At 40.1% G+C, this 16,142-nt stretch overlaps 1 protein-coding gene across 1 annotated transcript in view; it reads right to left on the reverse strand.

Moving 5' to 3' along the window:
* The window catches only part of CCDC6 (coiled-coil domain containing 6), a 1,452,251-nt gene that overhangs the window by 874,577 nt on the left and 561,532 nt on the right, over positions 1 to 16,142 (reverse strand). Inside the window, exon 4 of the mRNA XM_044056399.1 lies at positions 9,925 to 10,028. Within this exon, the coding sequence (XP_043912334.1) occupies positions 9,925 to 10,028 (104 nt within the window). The remainder of the gene's footprint in view (positions 1 to 9,924; positions 10,029 to 16,142) is intronic.

A 16,142-nucleotide genomic window follows, 5' to 3' on the forward strand; every position in this document is an offset into this window, starting at 1 on the left:
GATTTAAAGCCACTTTGGAAACCACCTTAGGCATGAAAGTAGGATTAGTCCTTAAAGACACCCTGTCTTGATGAAAAATAATATAAGGTTCCACAGCCATAAGAGCTTGCAACTCTGAAACTCTCCTGGCAGAGGTCAGAGCTAACAGGATGGCTGTTTTCCAAGATAAAAACTTGATGTCAGAAGTGGCAGCAGGCTCAAAAGGAGGTAAGGTGAGCTTTTCCAAAACATAGTTGAGATCCCAAGCAGGAACGGGAGGAGATCTAGGGGGCCTTAAGTTCTTAGCTCCTCTGAGAAACTGTCTCATGACCTGGTGGGAAAAAATTGGAGGGTCTGTATTATAATGAGCAGAAATAGCAGAGTCATGTATCTTAATGGAAGAGAAAGAGAGACCCTTATGTAAGAGGTCTGTCAGGTAAAGTAAAATCAAAGGAATGTTAGGAAGAAGAGGATCAGAATCCTGAGCCTGCATCCAGGAACAAAATCTTTTCCATTTTCCTGCATAAGATTTTCTAGTGCTAGGACGTCTGTCTTCTAAAATGACATCCATAACCTGCTTGGGTAGGAGAGAAGGAATCAAAGACCCTGGATTAACCAGGCCGCCAGGCTGAGAGTTCTGACATGGGAGTGTAGAACCTGACCCTGGTGTTGGGACAGAAGGTTCGGAGTCTGTGGTAAAACCCAAGGGGGCTCCAGACAAAGGTTTTTCAGAGTTGGGTACCAAAACTGTCTAGGCCAATTTGGGGCTAGCAAGATCATCATCTTGGGCTTGCCCTGTTTGATCTTTAGTAATACCCGTGGAAGAAGAGGAAGAGGCGGAAAGGCATATCCCGAGAGGTTTCTCCAACTGAATGATAGAGCATCCATTTTCCAAGCTTGTTCGTAGAAAGTCCTGGTGCAAAAAATCTATAGTTGATGATTGAGGTGGGATGCAAAGAGGTCTATGTGAGGACATCCCCAGACTGCTGTTATCATCTTGAATATTTTGGTGTCCAGCATCCAGTCGTGTGGGTCCGAAAGGTTTCTGCTCAGACTGTCTGCCTGGTAGAAACTGAGCTTGAAGGTCCAGATTGCAAGCTAGAGCAGTGTTCCACAGATCCATGGTTAGTCTGCAAAGGGGGAAGGAATGAGATCCCCCTTGCTTGTTTATGTACCACATAACTGTGGTGTTGTCTGTCCGTATCAGTAGTTGTCCTGGTTGTAGAAGATTCCTGAAGGCCAACAGAGCTTTCTGAATGGCTAACATTTCCTTTAAATTGATATGCAGATGCTTTTGATCCTTTGTCCAAAGGCCCTGCAGACAGTTGCCCTGAAAATGGGTTCCCCATGCATAATCTAAGGCATCCGTGGTTAGTATCTGAGTGGCAGGAGGCAGACAGAAGAGTTTTCCTTTGTTTGGAGTACATGCCTTGGACCACCAAAGGAATTCCTTTTGAAGACAAAGCAGGATGGAGATCAGTATGTCTAAACTGTGGCAATGCTGAGACCATACACTTTTTAGGTACCACTGTATTTTCCTCATATGTAGTCTTGCATATAGTACGAGAAGGATGCAGGAGGCCATGTAACCCAAAGCCTGCAGGAATCTCCTTGCAGATAGCTGAGTTAAAGTTGCCAAGGTTTTGAAAGTTGAAGCCAGCTGTAACTGTTTTTCGTATGTCAGAAATGCCATCTGGGTTGTTGTGTTTAGAGAAGCGCCCAGAAAAATTATCTGTTGTGAGGGTGTCAAATTTGACTTTTTTTATGTTTACAGTGAATCCCAGGAACTTGAGAAGATTCTGAACAAACTGTAGATGCTGGAGTAAGACCTCCTTGCTGTCTGCCTGAATAAGACAGTCGTCCAGATAAGGGTAAATTTGAATTCCCTTGAGTCTGCAATAAGCTACTACTGGAGCCAGGCATTTGGTTAAGACCCTGGGCACAGTAGACAATCCAAAGGGCAGCGCAGAGAGAATTGAAAGTGCCTCGATCCGGCTTTGAACCTGAGGTATTTTCTGCGGTCCTGGCTGATGGGAATGTGTAAATATGCCTCCTTTAAATCCAAAGTTACCATCCATGCATTTTTGGTCAGCAGTGGAAGTAGCTGCTGTAGCGTAAGCATCTTGAATTTTGGTATCTCTAGAAAAGTGTTCAAGACTGACAGATCCAGAATGGGCCTCCATGAATTTTGCTTCCTGTGGACTAGAAAGAGCCTTGAGTAAAAACCTTGTCCCATCTCTGAAAGTGGAACTAGTTATATGGCTTTCATAGCCAAGAGAGCTTCCACCTGGTTTAAGGCCTCTGTCCATTGATGTTTTGGAAGATCTGGCCATCCGCTTGGTCTTGGTAGGGTATGAAAATGGGATTTGTAACCTCTTGAAACCACATCCAGAACCCACTTGTCTTGGGTTATATGAGTCCAATTTTGGTGAAAAAGAGAAAGTTTTCCTCCAAGAGGGGCTTCCAGGCAAGAAGTTCCTGCAGCCCAACAGAGGGAGTCATTGAGTCTGTTTCCTATGAGCTTGCGACCTGTCCTCTCCTCCCCTAGGGGTGGAAGCAGTCCACTGTCTTGGTCTATAAGAGGCTTGTGATTGAGGCCTTCCTCCCCTCTGAGGCCTGTCTGAATTGGGAAAGGACCAAATTTTAGTAGGCCAATTCCTACTAAATCTGGGTGGCTGTACTTGTAAGAAATCTTTAACTGTTTGCATGGATTTTGCCTTGTCCTCCATCTTTTTAATCACCTCTTCAGCTTTAGATCCAAACAAAACATTATGCTGAACAGGAGCATCCAATAATTTAGCTTTTACCTGATCTGGCAAATTTTGTTCCTTTAACCATGCATGCCTTCTAATTACTGTGCCAGAGGCAGCAGCCCTACAAGAAGCCTCCAAGGCATCAAATCCACAGTGTAAACCATGCTTCCCAACTTGTTCAGTGGCATGCATTAAGTCATGTAATTCCTTATCTGCACAGGCGGAAATGGAAGTTAGCTTTTGTTTTAAAACAGACAGGAGAAATTGCTGGTATTTCAGCATATGAAACTGACAGTTTAAAGCCCTAATAGATAAAGTAGCAGAAGTGTATAATTTTTTGCCCCATCTTTCTAAAGATCTGGAATCCTTTTCAGTGGGAATGGGGTTTTTGGCAGAAGTGGCCTTAACTCCCTTAGGACCCTGAGAAATGGTTTCAGGGTCAGCAGCAGGGTTCTTGTATAAAAACTGGTGGGAATCAGGAACCCTGTAATATCTATCAGGCTTAACAGGAGCTGGAGGAAAAGAGTCAGGGGTTAAGTTAGCCTCCGAAAAAGCATCATCCACAATATCCAAAATAGGAGGAATAGCCAGGGGTCTATGTTGGGGAAGAAGAAGAAAATCTCTTAGTCTTTTCTTAGATTCTGAATACTCCTGTCCTTCCCAGTGGAAATGTTCCCTCATTTCATGCAAAGTTTCCCCAAAAGGGAAGTCCTCAGGGGGAGAAGCTGAAGGAATGGATTCCTCAGCATCAGAATACTCATAAGGAGGGAAAGAATATTCTTGGTCAGAAGAAGAAACAGAAGGCTGATCAGAGGAGTCATAATAAACTTCCTGCCTTGGCCTTTTATCTGGAGGGGGATGAACCCTTAATCATAGTAAGTCAGTCCTCCGCCATCTTAAGTAACTGTTTCTGTGACTTGGGTGCCGGATCAGAAGAGGCCTGTGTTGCAGTCTTTGATTTGGAAGGAGTCTTTGCCTTTGTCTTTGGCTTTGCCTTTATTAAAAGCTGAGTAGGCCTGAAAACCCCTTCGGAAGCCGGTACCTGCACAGCGGCTCCGGACCCATCCGAAGGAGCATTGTCCGAAGGTCCTGCAAAAGAAATATTCAAAGGCCTAGTTGGCTCCTCGTGGGAATCCGTTTCGGCCATCGGTTCTGAAATGGCCGACGACAGGGGCTGCAAAAGCGCCTCACTGACGACGGCCGAACCTGAAGCTGGCTCTGCTTGAACGATATCGTCTGATTTGGACCTCGGAGGCCTGTCTTTGTCCTTGCGTCGTTTGTGAACTCCGGTAGCCGGAACCGTATCCGACGACATTTTGTAATTAAAATGCCTACCGAAGTAATGAAATGCAAATCGTACCTTTGTTTAATTGTACGTTGATTGAATCTAGCACAAAACCGACAACTAGCTACGTCGTGGTCAGGGCCTAAGCAAGGAATACAGTAAGAATGAAAATCCTTATGAGGTATTTGCTTCCCACATGAAATAGAGTTATTAACTTTTTCTGACATCGGACTGGAGCAAGACAAAAGTTTCCCCAATGGGGTACTTAGCTTTGAGTAGGAGAAGACAGTCTTCGGACTGAAGTATGTTTAGAAAAAATTGTCAGGAGTCAGCTGACCAGCACTTGCGAACTGCTATCACCGCACGGCAAGAAAGACTGGAGAACATGGCGTCGGCTGTCAGCTTTGTACTCCTGGCGCTCTGACATCAGGGAGCATGGCTGAACAGCCGACGCCGGACCCAGACTTTGGGATTCTGGCCGACCGAGGACTGCCTGCCGGCAGGGGAGAACCCTACAGTCATGACTGCAACAGTGAAACACGATGAACATCAGTAGTTACATTGGATTACATAGCGATTAACAATTTAACATAGCAATTAATTACAAACATATTTACAGATGAAGAACATAGTACATCAGTAGACAACTAGAATATGTATCTGCGAAGTACATAACAGACATTAACAAATGTTACAATAAGAAGTTCCTGCTGTATAATAAGTACTAGGCTTATGAGCATCTAAGCTTGCTATAATCAAGGTAGTTAGTGGGGTGGAAAGAAAGGTAGTGGTTGGATGGGGTGGGTGATATTAGAGTGGGAATTGCAAGGGCATAGCCAGCATGTTTTTAGGTGCGCTTTTAGTAAAGTTTTGAATTGGGTGCATGATGACACGGAGGTAATTGTGGGTGGGAGGGAGTTCCATAATTTGGCTATGGCGCAAGATAATAGTGCTTCACCAGCAGAGTTATTGGCTTTAGTGATCTGCAAGTGATTTTTGTTGCTGGATCTTAGTGGTCTGGTGGTGCGATAGGGTTGGAGTAGATTCTGGAGGGATGGGACATTTAGTGGATGGTTTACTAGTTTGTGAGCGAGTGGTAGTTGATACCATTGAAGGAGGTGAGGGAGTTCAAGCCAGCCCAGTTCAGCAAGTGAGAGACAGTGGTGACTACAGTAGGATGACCCTGTGGCGAATTTGGCGATTTTGTTGTAGCAGGTCTCTAGCTTGTTTAGATCGCATTGCCTTAGGTTGGTATATATTAGAGAGGCATAAAGTAGGGTGGAGATAAGGTGGGAATTTGCTATTGAAATATTTGCTGCTTTGGTGAGAAGTTGCTTACTTCTGTACAACGCTCCTAGTTTTTTGTGGACTTTTTTTATGGTCATGGATATGTGAATGTCAAATTTTAGTTTATTGTCTATTTCCACTCCTAGCAATTTGGTGTGTTCAGTTGGGTATATAGTGGTGTTGTCTTTTGCTGTGATGTTAAAGTGAGAGTTGTTTTGAGTATGTTTGGAGGGTTGGAAGATGAGTAGTTTTAGTTTTGTTTGGGTTGAGTACTAATTGGGCATCGGATAACCAAGTTTCAACAGAGGAAAAGGCTTCCTGTGTGACATTTTGCAGTTTGGGTAGGGAGTGGGCTGAGCAGATGATGGTTGAGTCATCTGCGTATTGTATGAGTATGCCATGTTTGGTGGCAGAGGCTAGATTATTGGTGAAAACAGAGAAGAGAAGGGGTCCAAGGATGGATCCTTGGGGAACCCCTATGGAGACAGGTAGTTGGGGAGATATGTCATTCTGCCATACAACGAATTGTTGGCGGTCAGACAGGTAATTCTGAGACCAGTTGGTGACTGACTTGAGAGAAGAATAGGTTATCGAGGACAGAGATGAGTTGTTTGTGTGGGACCATGTCAAATGCTTTAGATAGGTCTAGGAAAGTAGCAGAGGAGAGGCAGCCACTGTTTTTATGCTGAAGGATAGTGTTAGTAAAGCAGAATAAGGCAGTGGTGGTGCTATGATTTGGTCGGAAACCATGCTGAGTATTGGAAAGGAGGTTGTTAGTAAGGAGGTAGTCTGAGACCTGAGAATGTATGCATCTCTCTAGTATTTTGGAGAATGGAGAGAGAATGGCTATGGGGCGGTAAATGGTTAGTTCTGTGGAGGGACCGCCTTTGTGGATGGGAATTATATGTGATACTTTCCACAGTGTGGGAACGTAACTTCCCGACAGAGATCGGTTAATCAATATGAATACTGGGTAGGCCTTAGGGGCAAAGAATCTATAATTTTACCAAATATGCCATGTATAATTAAGGATAACAATAGTATGTCTGCTGTGATTTTAGCACAATTTCAGAAAACTGCAATACATTATGGTACATGAGAGTGAAGTGGCAAAAACTATTAAATACAACACAAGATAATGTTAAAAGGCAATTAATTTTAATATGGGGTTTGAAATGTTTCAGAAAAGAAAATATACTGCAGATGCAAAGAAACTAATCAGGAGAACTCATTCATAACGAGAGTGCCAATCATTGTGCGTTTCATGTCACACCTGCAGCACAAACTACACACAACACTACTGTTACAATATATTCAGTGCAACTATTAAGCAGGTTAAATACAAGGCATTTAAATTTACTTAAAGCAAAAAGCTGCTTTACTTGTATAATGTGTAAAGTCTCTCTTACATTCAAAAGCAAGTCTGACTCAGAGCTCAAGACGGCTCTTGTCCAGCTTGCAAGCCCTCAGAATTTTCATACCTCACTTACTAGGGGCATGCAGGTGTGAATGAAGTTAAATAAAAAGAACAAACTGAACATAAACATAACTCCTTCCTCTTAACTCGCTGCTCTTATGCTTTTGCTACTCAAGATAGTATTTTTCTAAGTTAACATCAACACTGTAGTAATTTAAAATTATATCAAGCCCCTATAAGTTCCTTTAGTGCCTTACTTGTTTAACTACATAAGAAACTAGCATGATACTGATGCAATACATTTTATTTGTAAACAATGCTTTTAAATAAGAGTTTTTTAGATTAAGTTAATCTCTTCCTTAAAATGCCAAAAAAGAAAACAACTGAATAATTTTATATAACACAATAAATTGTTATACTTCTGGTAAAGTTTTAACTAGGGAGAATACTAAAAATTAGAACTGTACAAAACTGCTGACAGAATTTTAACACACTAAACTACAAAAAGGTACGACTATACCTTGATACTGCTTCCTCATTAAATAAAATATCAGCAAATTGTAGGCCAAAAACAGACAGAGCTTTAGAAAAAGTAAACTCAACAGTTGCTAAGTAACTTCAAGGAATAAAATTACTACAGACAGAAACAGAGAGACTAGCTTTCATTACACAGACACACATAAAAGCTACACAGAACTCCACTACTAAATTAGAACCGGACTTAGAGAACATATTGAATAATTCTACAATTAATTTTGGAAAAACATGTTAAGCAACAACCAAAAAATATAAGAGAGAGAAGTATTTTGTTTCTTAATCATGTTAGCACTTAACTTACCAAAGTTAACCTGTTAGATAAAAATAACAAAATGTCATAAATTAAAAAACAAATGAAATATCTGAAAGACAATGAACTCCAGGTCTAGAATAGTTTATAAGTTATTCCCTGTTATGATTCTTGAACAAATTTATTCAATACTTTTATGACAAATCAAATTCCTCTGCCTTGCTTGAAAAATAATCAAAGAATTCCTATTATACCATGACCCCCCATTAATATTCCAAAACGTGCACGCTGATTGGCCAGCGTGCACGTTGTAAATCGACTTATACTAACGGAAAAAGGTCCGGTCGCCCGGACTTTTTCCATTAGTATAAGTCTTTTTTTAAAACACTGTCTCGCTATGTTAAAAGAGTTTAACATAGCGACACAGGTTTAAAAAAAGCAACGGAGATCTCCATTGCTTTTTTTAAAGCTGTCTCGCTATGTTAAACTCCTTTAACATAGTGACACAGTGTGTAAAAAGCAACGGAGATCTTGCTTTCTCTGTTGCTTTTTTTTAAACCTGTCTCGCTATGTTAAATGGGTTTAACATAGCGAGACAAGTTTAAAAAAAAAAAGCAACGGAGAAAGCAAGATCTCCGTTGCTTTTTAAGCTATGTTAAAGGGGTTTACCATAGCGAGACAGCTTTAAAATAAGCAACAGACATCTCAGTTGCTTATTTTAAAGCTGTCTCGCTATGTTCAACCCATTTAACATAGCGAACAGTAAGCAACGGAGATCTTGCTTTCTCCGTTGCTTTTGGCCACAGCTCTGATGTACTGCGAGGCATGCGCAGTACATCAGAACTGCCGCGGATACCAGACAGCTGCGGAAGGGCAGCAAAGAGGCATTATACAATGCCATTATTTAAGAAAAGTAATAGTTTCTTTTCTTAAATAATGTCATAGTATAATAGCAATAACCCACTTCTGGGTGTGGGTAAAGCGGGATTTACCCACGGTTGTCTTTGTTTGGTCCCTCGGGCTTCGCCCTCGGGACCAAACCACGCCAACCATGGGTAAATCCTGCATTACCCACACCCAGGCGTGGGTTATTGCTATATTAAAAATGATTCAGGGATCTAAACTACTAATGGGAATCTGTTTAATTAAAACAAAGCATTGCGAAGGCCAGAGACAGGTGTCAATGCAATGTGATTTCTGTCTAGTACTCTGAATGTCAAAGTGAAGAAATTCAATGAAGCACCGGTAAATGGCGGGAGTAACTATGACTCTCAAGGTAGCCAAATGCCTCATCATTTAATTAGTGATGCACATGAATGAATGAACAAGATTGCCACTGTCCCTACCTACTATCTAGCGAAACCACAGCCAAGGGAATGGGCTTGGCAGAATCAACGGGGAAAGAAGACCCTGTTGAACTTGACTGTATTCTGGCACTGTGAAGACACATGAGAAGTGTAGAATAAGTGGGCAGCCTCAGCCACTGGTGAAATACCACTACTCATAGTTTTTCTTCAATTAAATGCTGTTCGCAAAATCTTAAAATGTATAACAAGAATAAAAACGAATTCCATCTGTAATTTATAATGAGTATAAAGTATTCATATACTGGCAAAACTAACACAAGACAGTATAAAAAAAACAGCAACAAAATTTTTAGTAGAAGCAAGCTAGTAATAATAAATCTCACTAGTAAAAACACTTAACTGTTCGGCCTAGGCCTATTTTTTAAGATCAAGGAAAGATAACGTCCCACCTATTTTAGTATAAAATGTAAATTTTAATTCTAAAATGTACATTAAAATTGTTTTTTTATTTGTCTGAAGAAGTACATGTTACAAAGAACAAAAAGCAAGGCTGATCATTATCCTATATTCTCTTTGCTTTAGCAACTGAGGTGCTATCAATTACATTGAAAAAATAAAATTAATGATAACGAATTGGAAGCAAATTAAAAAATTATATGTATATGCACAGAATACACTTTTGCATCAATTATTGATTCCATGTAATACCTTTATACTTCTTTAATTTAGTAGACTAATTTGAAATTCAAGAAAAATAAAATACTCTACTGATAACCATTGTTTTAATATTTACACCATCTTATTGTAGATTAATAGTTTTATTAAACAAACATAACACATTTCAAATAAAAAAAAAAATTTCTATGAACTCATTTTTCAAAACATGTTTTGCTTAACTTTATATGGTTGGGGTAGGTAATGCTAAGCAAGGAAAAGTGCTACTATATATAGTTCTACAAACTACTTCCCAATAAACTCTAGGCATTCTGACGTGCTGTAGCGTTGGTAATACATTTAACTTAATGGCACACTTACGAAGTGCATAATCAAGAAAGAATTAACCTACCAATAGTTAAGTTCTGTTTCACAAAGCCTATCAAGAATCTTACCGCTTTTCTGCTTCAAGTTTATCCATCCTTTTCCACAAACGGTTCACTAGTGCTTCTTGTTCTTGTTCTAACGTATTTTCAAGGTCTATCTTCTCTCGTCTTAACTGTAAAACAAATATGTCCGAGATGTTTCTGCACAAGATAACCTACAGCATTTAACCATCAGATTAGGCTTTGAAAATTCTGCAGAATCATTCAAAATATTATTTCTTAAATAACTAAAATGAAAAAAAAGTGAAACTGTTACTTGCTATGAAAACATTTACACTGAACAATAAAGATGACTACTTACTATAAAGAAGAGTTTCAAAAAAGTTCTATTTCTTAACAAATCAATGAAAAGTACAGTTCTGCAAAGTACACTCAGTAATTGTGGTGGTTGTTGTTGTGTCTTTCGGATTATCCCGGGTTAGGGGTCACCACAGCAGAACTCCGGTCCGCTAATGTTTGGTAGTGGATTTTTACGTGCAGAGTTAAAAAAAAAAAAAAACTACTGCATATATATATATATATATATATATATATATATATATATATATATATATACATACATACATACATACACATACATGTGATTTTCAAAAAATTCAGAGTGACACTTCAGTTTTTTGGCCAGATATTTTCAAAAGCTGGTCACCCATGGATGCATTCTCAAACCACTGGCATTACAGGGCAATATGGCTATAAAATGGGAGGCACCACATGCCCCTCTCTCGCCTTTTGGTGCACATAAAATTAGACAGAAAAACTACAAAAATAAATGCCTCGACAGCAGGATGAACGAGTCACAAACAGATGCCTGTTTGAATCTACATATACATACACTAAGCTAAGAACTATATTTGAGAGCAGTAAGATGATACTTAGGAATAAAAAGAAAATCTACTGCAAATACTGTGAAAAAGCTGTGTTGTGATGACAATAAGGACTATCCCTACGTAACTGACAATAACGATTTCTGTTGCGGGTTACAACAAGGAGTTGGGAGTTTACACACCTTTCCTTCCACATTCATTTACAGATAATACAGTGTAATGAAATTAATTCTGCATACAAGTTCATTTAGGTCTGCTGAAGTTCCATTGCCACTGTATTCAGCCTTGATTTGCTCACACAGTCCAGCACATTTTTTTTTTCAACAGGAAACATCAATAAACTTCAACCTGTCCAGCTCGTTCTGACACCTTCTCCTTAGCAAAAGTTTTAAGTATTAAAAACACCAAAACAGCATAAACTGGCTTTCCAGGTATTACTGTACCTTCAGAAGAAATTTTGCTAATGCTTTCAGAAGCTTATACAATGAATAATTGCTATTAAATAATAGTTAACTTTAAAAATCATGATCATCTGTTACACACTGAAAAAAGTGGTTCATAGTAGAGATAAAGAACATTACAACCTCTGGTTTACTCTACGGGGCAAACTTCCAAGAGATATACAGCAATCATCCAGTCTGGTGGAATACAAAAAGCAAAGCAGGCGACTAAATACATTCTAAATTTACAACACTCCGGACTCACTACAGGCACCAACATGGTCTTTGAGACCACACTTGAAGCATTTTACTCATCCATACATTAATACTACAAAATCTCAAATGAAGTATAAAAACATGGAGTCAAAACAAGAGGAATGGAGGACAGCAGCTTATCTGGAAGCAATGTTTCTCTTACCCATGCATCTATGGTTATCTCACAACTGTACTATGTACCTGTAAAAAGTTTAAGAAATTATATATAATGATTTCAAAGAACACCAGGCAGTGTACTGTTTGCACCCCCAATAACTATGCATGGTCTGAACAATGCCTTTCAGAACAGTCAAAGCAAATCTAGTTTCAACTCTGGACTATCCATTCCACTTGCAATGTTAGCGTGGCTGGATGGCCACTTAGCAACTTCAAAGATACTTAGCTGATACGATCTGTAAAAAGGATGCAGTGGTAACTGCTGAGCTGCTTGGACTGGACTCTGACTTTCAAAAAAGTTATTGCTGTACTTACAAATAATGCAGTTACACTGTCATTTAGGAAAGATCTCTTTGGACACTGAAAAAACATCTTCCCTTTCATAAAACAGATTTAACCACAAAATCGGATCTAATGGATTTAGTCCTTTACTTGCAACTTCATGGAGCACTATGAACATTCATGCAATGCAAAATTCCCTCTCCTTTGTTCACTTGTTTATGGAAGAAAACAAAATTGCACAAATGGGTTCAAGGTAAATCCAAAGATTACTTTAAACATAAAGTAGAGATGTGCTCTTAATGACAACCTGTCACTGTAGAAATCAGCACAGAGCTCTTTACAAATTAAAGAAAGCAGTTCAGAAGTCCTTACTGGTGATGTGACTGTGATTAAGGAAATCCACTATGTGCCTTCTATGCACAGTCTGCACCATCTCCTTGTCTCTGCGTGTGGCTTTGCTGGGTGACCTTCCCCTCTCTCCCCAAATCAACAATACGACAAACTGCACGTGAGCCACTGTGTTTCTGAGCTGTCCAACACTGAATAAGAGACACAAAGGCACAGGGGGGGGGGTGCATGTATGTGCGCCCAGTGATAGACTGATAATCCATTCAGGTTGAAGTTTCCTCTGCCTTGCTTCTGATGAGGGGGGTGGGATACATACCTGGTTCTCCATGACAATGTGTGAATGAAGCAGTTAATCACATATTGAATGAATGAATTTAGTGGTAAAGCAAATTTTTCAGCCACAAAATTCACAGCACAGGTTGCGGCATGTATGCATCAGGGAGGTCTCAAGACATATTATCTACTTCAGAAACTGCTTACTAGCTACAAAGGCAGCTTAGATATTAAATAAATAGGAAGATAATGCTAAATAGTGCACATTCAAAAAAGAACAGGGAAAACATATAACATGTTCTAGGTACTGGAGATGGTGTTAAATAGTACACTTTTGAAAGAATATGGAGAACGTTTAACACTTTTTAGGCACTGCAAAATCCTAAGCAACAAAAACATTAGGTGATTTAACAGAACTAATAAACAATTAGCATCAATGGGAAATCCACCCTACTTGCAGAATTAAAATTTTTCTTTTTATATTTGGTCACTTTGCGTGTCTAAAAATGGACAGCACCTTATCAGAAAACAGACAAGGGTGTGAAAAACAACAGGCACAGTCTCACTGTATCCATTATCCAATTCCTCTTTGTTAGTTTCATCAAACAGCAAAGCAAAGAAAGAAAAAGACGAAACTCTGGACTAATTTGTCTTCAGATTAGATGAGTTAATTTACTATAAATATGTTTATTAACTTAAGTTTGCTGACATCTGAGTTCATTAATTAGCAAGAATTTCTTGGCAAGTTTATGGCTTAGACTACTAATCCGCTACGCAGTTGCTTGCAACTTGAGTGTGCAATTCATAGTACTTTCTTTTAAAATTTCATGTACAGAATATGGAGCTTATCCCTGACAAACTTGAAGCATATTACTTAACATTCTGTAATCAGCTACTGACACAATCACATATTAAGAAAAAAAGTTGTTCTGTACTTACCACAACGATCCATCCGTGTTGTCAATTTTCATTTATCCTTGACGTATGGGAACTCAGTTCCGACTCTCTGAACTGGCTCGGTCATTGTAACAGCTTGTGATAACCAAAAACTCTCAAGCTAAGTCTCTACCCAGAATGTCCCTTGCTAGATTACCTCAGATGAAGGTTGCAGCAATACAGGAAGGCAAGAAAAATAGTGCTATAACAACTGAAGCGGCTATGTCCAAGGTTATATATGAAATAACAGATAACCAGGACTACAGTCCGTTCCTCCAAGTAGTCTGAAGGAGGGGGAAGGAGGACAGGGTGTAAAGGATAAATGAAGATCGATAACACAGATGGAACGTTATGGTAAGTACATAACTTCTTTATCTGATGTTGCCATCTTCATTTATCCTTGACGTATGGGACAGAGTCCCCAGCTACCTCGTATGTTGGGAGGCCTTATGGAAGGATATTCCCAAGCACCATAGAACCAAACTATGTTCTTCCCCTGGAGACGAGATCCAAATTGTAATGAGTGATAAAGGTATGTGGAGTAGCCCAGGTTGCTGCTAAACTTATTTCATCCATGGAAGCCTTTGAGTGGAAAACAACAGACGTGGCTATTGCACTTGTAGAATGCGCTCTCACTGGAGCTGGTAATTGGAGGTTTTTCTTATTGTAGATGAAACCTATACATTCCTTTAACCACTTCGACAAAGTGACCTTTGAAATTGGTTTATCCATGGATGGACCTGAGGAGGAGACAAATAACTGGTCCGATCTCTTAAATTCCTTAGTTATGCTGAGATAAAAATGTAACTGTGTGTGAACATCTAGTAAATGTAAATAACATTCTCCCTTGATAGAAAAATTAGGGAAGAAGACTAGTAAATCAATAGACTGATTAATGTTAGTTTCCAATACTACTTTTGCAAGAAAGGATGGGTTGGTTTTTAGTGACACCCTGTCCTTATGAAAAATCAAAGATAAGGCATGAATCTCTGATTCTTCTGGCGGTCATAACAGCTACCAACAAAATGGTCTTCCATGAAAGGAACTTCAAGTCGCAAATAGCCGCTGACGCTAAAGGGGAATGGACCAAGGACTGTAGAATAATTAAGATCCTAGGGAACAAGAGGGTCCCTATAAGGTGGTTTTAGCTTCAAGATTCCTTTATAAAAACTTTACACAACCTACTTGAGATTAACGACTGCTCTTCAAAGCTGTTGTGGAAGTTGGAAATAAGCAGCTATTTGAACTTTGATGGTAGAAGAAGCTCCCAGTTCAAAAAACATACCTAAAAATTCTAAAACCTTTTCAACTGGTGCCAAAAACGGATCAATTCCATTACCACGCGTCCAAATAGAAAATCTTTTCCACTAACTGTGGTAAAGCTTCCTAGTGGAAGACTTATGGGAAGCCAACAAAATTTTTCGAACTGAAGAGGCCAGATTATTTTGCCTGGCAATCAATGGAATTGGAGGAACCAAGCTGTAAAGCTTGAGGTTTTTCAGATTGGGGTGGACTAGTCCCTGTGGATGGGACAGGATGTGTCGATCTGGGTCCAGAGTCCATAACGGTGAATTAGGTGAGGCCAAAGAAAGAATAGGGAACCAAACTTGCTGAGGCCAGAATGGAGCAATGAGAATCACCTTGCTCTTCAACCTGATGGCTTTCTTCAAGAAGTGAGGTATTAATGGAACGGGGGAAAGGCATAGAGCAGTCCCGAGGGCCAATTGTGAAAGTCAGTGTCTCTCGTAGCCTCCTCCTGAGGGGGGATTAGAGCAAAGTAGCTGCTGCACTTGTTGTTCTGGAGTGATGCAAACAGGTTGCAGCAAGGCTGGCCCCAGCAACAGAAAATCTCCCTCACCATTCTGGGATTGAGAGACCACTCCTGAAGCAGGAGGAAACATCAAATCAGCTTGTCCGCTATCACGTTCGAGCTTCCCAAGATGTGCATTGCTATAAGAAAGTGGTTGGAAGAGCTCACCCACTGCCATACTCAGAGCTTCTCGACAAATGGGAGAAGACTTGGTTCCACCCTGTTTGTTGATATACCAAACTACTGACATGTCTGATTGAATTGCAATCGTTCTTAGAGGCAGGACAGCTTGGAAGGCTTGCAATGTAATAAGAACTACCCTCAGTTACAGGACTCTGATATGCAGATCGGTCTCTATCAAGGACCAAGTGCCTTGAACTGTTCTGCCAGATAATGCCCCCCCTCACACCATCTGAGAGGCATCCATGGTCGCTATGGAGTTGGGTTGGGGGTGAAACAAAGGGTCAGCCTAAAAGAATTTCCTCTGATTCCATCCACCAGGATTAGTCCTCCTTGCCGCATTTGGTGATTTGGATAAGATGCGTCAAGGGATGAGTGAGGCTATAAGCCAATGCAGAAATCTCATGTGTAATCTTGCTAGTGGAACCAGTGTGATGGCTGTTGCCACTGATCCTAGAGCTTGTAGAACTAATACAGCAGGTACATTGTCGTTGGAGAGAATAACTTCCACATGGGAACTTATCTTCTGCTATCTGTGAAGAGGAAGGAAAGCTATGCAAGAGGCTGCATTCAGGCAGGCAGGCAGGCTCCTACAAACCTCCAACTGCTGAGCTGGACTTAGTTGGGATTTTGTATGATTCACTGTGCTCCCTAGATGAGCACATGTAGCTAGAATAAAATCTCTCGTCTATTCTAGTAGAT

Source organism: Protopterus annectens, chromosome 14.part0, assembly GCF_019279795.1.
Source record: "Protopterus annectens isolate FY-2018-M chromosome 14.part0, PAN1.0, whole genome shotgun sequence".
Lineage (NCBI taxonomy): Eukaryota > Metazoa > Chordata > Ceratodontiformes > Protopteridae > Protopterus > Protopterus annectens.